Source organism: Leptonychotes weddellii, chromosome 1 (genome assembly GCF_054177405.1).
Source record: "Leptonychotes weddellii isolate Sample4059 chromosome 1, ASM5417740v2, whole genome shotgun sequence".
NCBI classification, from domain to species: domain Eukaryota; kingdom Metazoa; phylum Chordata; class Mammalia; order Carnivora; family Phocidae; genus Leptonychotes; species Leptonychotes weddellii.
In genome coordinates this window covers 125,008,354-125,014,852 of record NC_138369.1, presented here as the reverse complement: position 1 = coordinate 125,014,852, position 6,499 = coordinate 125,008,354, and the positions used below count along the sequence as shown (strand labels likewise).

General features: G+C 35.9%; 1 protein-coding gene across 3 annotated transcripts in view; it reads left to right on the top strand.

Moving 5' to 3' along the window:
- FGF12 (fibroblast growth factor 12) overlaps positions 1 to 6,499 on the top strand; it is a 528,919-nt gene that overhangs the window by 499,455 nt on the left and 22,965 nt on the right. For 2 of the 3 annotated variants that reach the window (XM_081831522.1, XM_081831512.1), the window contains one exon: positions 5,909 to 6,107. In XM_081831522.1, the coding sequence (XP_081687648.1) occupies positions 5,909 to 6,107 (199 nt within the window). Of the gene's footprint in view, positions 1 to 5,908; positions 6,108 to 6,499 lie in introns of those variants that run through there. The other variant, XM_081831531.1, reaches the window with a different exon arrangement.

The following is a 6,499-nucleotide window of genomic DNA, read 5'->3' as shown; positions in this document are numbered from 1 at the left end:
AGATGAAAAAACAAAGATTTATCAAAATTAAATGGCATGTCCAAGATCATACAACTAAAGAAACGGAGTCAAAACTGTCAGTCCATTCTGTCTTATCACACAGTCTTTGCTGTTTCCTTGACTTGGAATATTTTGATTTAATTCAATAAGAATAAATCGAGTGCTGAATACACTGGACTTCCTAATAAACATTGACAAGTAACATGGTTTTGTGAGCAAAGCTCAGAATGTCTAGAATAGGAGAAAAACCATGATACAAGAAGCAGAGTGAATTAAATACTGCAAAAAAAAAAAAGTAATACTATGAGAAGCTAAATGAAGGAAAGTTCACGATTACGCATAATGACTGAGAAGAGCATTTGTCTTGGTCCTCTTGGATAGAGAAATAGAACAACCTAAGCAAAGTACAATTGATGTTGGGAAATGTGGACATGTCAAGGAACTCATACGTGATAAACACATTATTGGCAGTGATAGTCAATCATGAAAAAAATATAACATTTTAACCATCAAATACCCTAAAGGTCTCCTTATTCCTCATGGTATTTATGTTTAAAGGAGAAGGCCATTCAAATGGAGGTGGAAAGGGCTAAGGCTGATATAGTTAGGCCTCTGGGGAAGAAGGGCCTCATCCTGGGCAACGGCAGACCCTAAGACCGGGAGGGAAGAAACCAGAACAGTGCAGAGAGAAGAGTAAGGAAGAAACTGCATATGGGAGAGGGATCAAAGTAGAGTATGGGACTATGAGGTTGGGGATCAGAGAAAGGAACTGTACAGAGAGTAGATAAGAATCAGAGGAAATGGGGTGAGACTGGAAAGGATCCTGAATGGTTGCCCTGGGCTTAAGTGGTATTCCAATTTTCCTTGTCATCTGGATGGAAACGGGTGGGTCTTATTACCTTTCTAGGACAAGGCAGGGTGAGAAGGTACTTGGAACGTGAAAAAGAATTGGTCACATAATGACTTGTACAATGCTAGAACAAAAAATTGTTGTTTTTCGTTGCAAATGCTGCTATGAAAGTGAGTTCTCAAAAGTAATTTTTGGAACCCTATCAAAGGTTGTGTTCATATTCCACTGAAATCCAGGTCAGCTCAAGCTGAATAAACTTAACATTTGGGAAATATATATTTTTAACTTATTTTTTTTAAGATTTGGAAAGCTTCTAGAGTAATAAGTGTGAAAAGTAAACAGCATTTCACATATCTACATACATGATGTACATGTGGAGATGTTTGTTTCATCCACAAATATTTCTACAAATATTGCTATGTACCTACAATGAACTGATTTCTTGGGATAAGAGATATAAACACAATTCACGAGATGCAGTATGGCTACTGGTTAGTCTTTCAAAAAACAAAAATCTTCCTTATTCCACTTGTTATTTACTCTGCTTTCATTATATGCACTGGATTAATGTAGTCTAGGATTTTATCACCTTTGGCTCCAAGTCTGCTTGTCTCCATTACACACTAGATTTATTTTCGTTCTGAACACACTTTTTTTTTAACCTCAGATCCTCTTCTGAATATATGTGATTACCCAGATGTTTGCCGAAAGCTTTAGATAATTTTTTTTTTAAAGTATGTGTGTATGTGTAATTTGTTTTAGCTATAGTGGGAACAATCTATGTAGGACAAAACTTAACTTATAGCATAGGGTCCTGGATGCTGGAGCAGATAGAAACTTCATGACAAAAACACAGAATTAATGTCTATTTACGTGACTGATTGTACTTTTCTTGCTATAAGTAAAAACTTAAGAAGAATAATGAGTTGGAATTTTTGTAAATACTAAAAGTTTACAACAGGCTTCCATGTCCTTCATCTTACTTTCCTTAAAATAACTCAATTTATAGTTGCAAATGTGAAATTCAAAGAAGTTTAATCACTTAAAGTCCCACAGCTAGTAGGTATGGTTCCCAAAGCAAAACTGATTTTATTATTCTAAGTCTAGGACATTTCATTTCTCATTACATAAAAAGAGGGATTATAACAACTATATTGTAATTTTTTTGATGTCCACCTTCATATTTATATTGAAACTATGTAAGTAGTGTAAAGGTTGCACTTAGAATCATTATCCAAGTTTGCTCAGTGTTCATAAGGTTTTCTCACCATTTCCAGAAGGCTGTGCCCCACAGAAGTGCCTGCACTCAGCTTCTGACATTTTTTCCACCTGAAATGTTTTGCCCTGGGCAGGTATTAGTTGCCTCATTTCCAAATTCTGACTCTGCATAACCCCCTTGAAATGACGGTAAATGGGATACTTCACTTGACTTTTCATTTTGGATTAGGACCTGGGTGCTGTGTCTGGGCTCCACCAGCTCAGAAATTCAAGACCCAGTCCCTGCCTAATGCTATTCCTGGCTCATGTCCCTGCCTGATATCCTGGACTTTTGTAGTTTTAAGAGCAGACTTCAAACAATTGTAAAACTCAACAGAAACCTCAGAGTTCATTATTTACTAAATAAAAGTGTTATTTTTCTCATATATAAAAGACAATGTAGTAATTATCTTTGATGGAAGTGGGTTTTATGATGGCTAGTCTCAAACTGACAGCCTGGCATCATATGCAGGCTTGGTTATGCAGTAGAAAGCAATGTGTATGTAGCATTGCAAAGGAATTGAACCAGCAGCCAGGAGCTCATGGTCTAGCCCAGTGCCTGGATCTCCCTGTAACTTCCTATGACTCTCAGAGCAGTTATGTCAGTATCACGGGCTTCAGTTACTTTGTTGAGAGAGAGAGAGAGAGAGAGAGAATGCATGCACATGAACATGGATGGGGGAGAAGGAGAGAGAATCTTAAGCAGGCTCCATGCCCAGCATGGAGCTGGATGTGGGGCTCCTTCTCACCATCCTGAGATCATGACCTGAGCTGAAATCAAGAGTCTGGCACTTAACAGACTGAGCCACCTGGGGGGGGGGGGGGCTTCATTTACTTTGTTAAATAAAGTCACCAAATTTAACTATCACTAAGCAGATTTGTATCTATCTCTAAGTTTTCATGTCTGTAAAGTATACTTCTAAATAAATAGGTTGTGTCAATATATGATAATATGTGTACACAATTCCTTGTCCCATATATTTTCCTTTCTTACATATAATTTATTCATGGAACTTTCAATAGTCCCTTAGTATCTAGGGTTGACTAGTACTGAGCTAGGCCTAGAAATAAAACCTGTGAAATTATTTTGATTAGTCTGTTTTAAAAAAATATATACCCGGGGCGCCTGAGTGGCTCAGTCGGTTAAGCGTCTGCCTTCAGCTCAGGTCATGATCCCAGGGTCCTGGGATCGAGCCCCACATCGGGCTTCCCGCTCAGCGGGGAACCTGCTTCTCCCTTTCCCTCAGCTGCTCCCCCTGCTTGTGCTCTGTCTCTCTTTCTCTCTCTCTGTCAAATAAATAAATAAAACTTTAATATATATATATATATACCTAGTAAAATCTATAGTAAATTTTAGCATTTTCTAAGTCTTTTAACACAGTCCTGGAAGAAAGCCAGAACTTCAAAGTATCTTATAAATTTAATCTGAATCACTTTGTTTCCTCTACATGGCCATGATTAAACTTTGTCCTAATTATATTGAGACAAGGTTATAGAAGAACCCTATAGGCCCATCATTTACTTCTGTGTTGCCAGACAAGGAATATACAATAGTTTTATTCTTTTTCCTCATTTTCTCTAGTCACTTTGTTTCTCTGGTTCCTTCTTTTGTTTATTGAGATAAAATTCACATACCATAAAATTCATGTTTTAAAGTGTATGTTTTTTTTTTCACAAAGTTGCACAAACATCACTACCATCTAATCTCAGTATACTTTTATCTCTCCAAAAACAGCAGCCACTCCTTATTTACCTGACCCCCAGCTCTTGGCAACCACTAATCTATTTTTTGTTTCTGGATTTACCTATTCTGGATATTTCGTATAAAGGGAATCATACAACATATGGCTTATTTCACTTAGCATAATGTTTTTGAGGTTCATCCATGTTGTCACATGAATCAGTCCCCTGTTCTTTTTTGTGGCTGAATAATATTCCATTGTATGTATATGCCACATCCTGTTTATTCATGCATTCATTGATAGATGTATGAATTGTTTCCACATGATGAATAATGCTGCTATGGACATCTGTGGACGTGTTTCTGTGCAGATGGGAATTTCCATTTCTCCTAAGTACATACGTAGAAGTACAATGGCTGGCTCATATGGTAATTGTATGTTTAACTTTTTTGCAGAACCGCCAAACTGTTCTCCATGGCTGCTCATTATTTGCATTCCTACCAGCAATATATGAGGGTGACAGTTTCTTCATAGCCTCACCAATACTTTTTATGATCCATCTTTTTTATTACAGCCTTCAGAACAGATATGAAGTCGTATTGCATAGTCTTATTTTTCTGATTCTTAACCACGAGGTTTACTTAAAATTGAGAGTGTCCTATGGTATTATATTGTTATTATCAATATAGTATAGATAGATAATGTCTATATTTATTATCAATATACAATAATAACATATATTCTATCTGTATTATATATATATATATACACACATATGTATATAATGTTCACAATCACCTTTCCATCCCCCTTCCCATCACTTCAGTCTCATTCTCTTGCTCTATAATTTTAGAACCATTTAAAATCCAGAGAACCTCTTAAGCAGTGTCTTTTTATTACTGAAGGCCTTTTCCAACACCCATTGATGCATCACTGTAGCTTTCTGCAAATGAACCCAGGGGACTAGTCTGTGAGTATCATCCAGAAGGACATGGTTTCACCCAGCATTGGTCCCGCATATTCCTCAGTAACTTAACTGCAGGTGTAACTGCATTAAAGTATTGGGGCCTTACACTTAAAGGGTTACAAGGAAGAAATTTTTCCAGTACATCGTGAAGACAGCAGTGAATGTGTTTCACATGTAAGATTCTTATTTACATGTAGTTGAAGAAGATGCTATCACATTTGTTTTTCTTCTGCTTATCTTATAAGGGAAGGAATTTCTTCATTCCATGAAATATATTTTGTCCATTTGACATGTTAGGATATGATTTCATTGCATTGATTATAAAGTTTCATTGTAAGTCACTAAACAAGACTCAGGCAGAAAATGTGAATTCTGGCATTGATGCAGGATTCTGTGTGTGTGTGTGTGCGCACGTGTGCGTGTGCATGTGTGTGTAACTTTGAATTAATCAGATAACCTTTTGGTTGTTTCACTTATCCAATGATGAGGTTGAAGTAGAGGATTTTTAAGGTTCCTTCTTGAATTAAAACTCTTATTATATGTTTCATTGATGATCACACAATGTAGTAGTAATATTTCTTCTACTACTTATCCCTGGGTATGTTGCCTAAAATTTTTGTTCTCAAATTTAAAAAATGTTACAAAGAGATTAAATGAAAAGTTACATTAAGCAAAGAGATAGCATACTGGTGATTTTATGGAACAAACTTTGACTGCATAATAGATTTGTGTACATAGAAGGTAGTCCCTTCAAAAACATTGTGAGCCTGTGTATGCTGTGGTTGTGTTTGATTTTGATTCCCAGGGATACATTTTACATGATAAGGGCCACTAAAATGTTCAGTAGTCAATTTCTTAAATTTACAAAATATTTTACTGGGATCAGACCTGCTTACAGCCTTGAATGATGTTAGCCCAATGAGTGATTCAAGCCTGACAGTTGTGTTCTGTGAAGTAAAGATTGTTTAGAAAGGAAATCTTGTTTCTTGACTTTGTATGATGAATCTTTGTAAGTGAGTGCCTCTAAAAATTATGTGCAATTGCCTGATTTGTTCTTAATACAGGACCTATATTTCAAGTTCATTGCATTTAAGCATTTGCTAGTTCACTTTTAAATCCTTTCTCTCTTTTGTATCTTCTTTTCTTCTGCAGGATGTTTTCACTCCAGAATGCAAATTTAAGGAATCTGTATTTGAAAACTACTATGTGATTTATTCTTCCACACTGTACCGTCAACAAGAATCAGGCCGAGCATGGTTTCTGGGACTCAATAAAGAAGGTCAAATTATGAAGGGAAACAGAGTGAAGAAAACCAAGCCCTCATCACATTTTGTACCAAAACCCATTGAAGGTATGAAATGAACTTTTTTTTTTTAGACCCTGATTTCTGTGTGTTGATGCCAATTTTGCTCCTTGTCCCTTTCTCAGTGGAGTTTACTTAGAATGCAACAGATCAAAATAAAGTTTCAGAAAACATAGTACTACCTCTTCCTAAAAAAAAAAAAAAAAATTCTATTACAAATACTTGGCACTTATTAAAAAAACTGCTTGAAATAGAAGCTAGAAAATTCCTGAAAGTAGAAAAATAGCGCTAGTTACCATTTAGAATGTAATTTCCTTCTCTGTTGAACACAATAATTTAATTCCTCAAGCTACACTCTTGAAAAGCCAATCATGCTATTATAGTGCTTTAAAGTTTGCAAAAAGCCTTTAGAGATATGTTTGTATCTATATATGTTTATA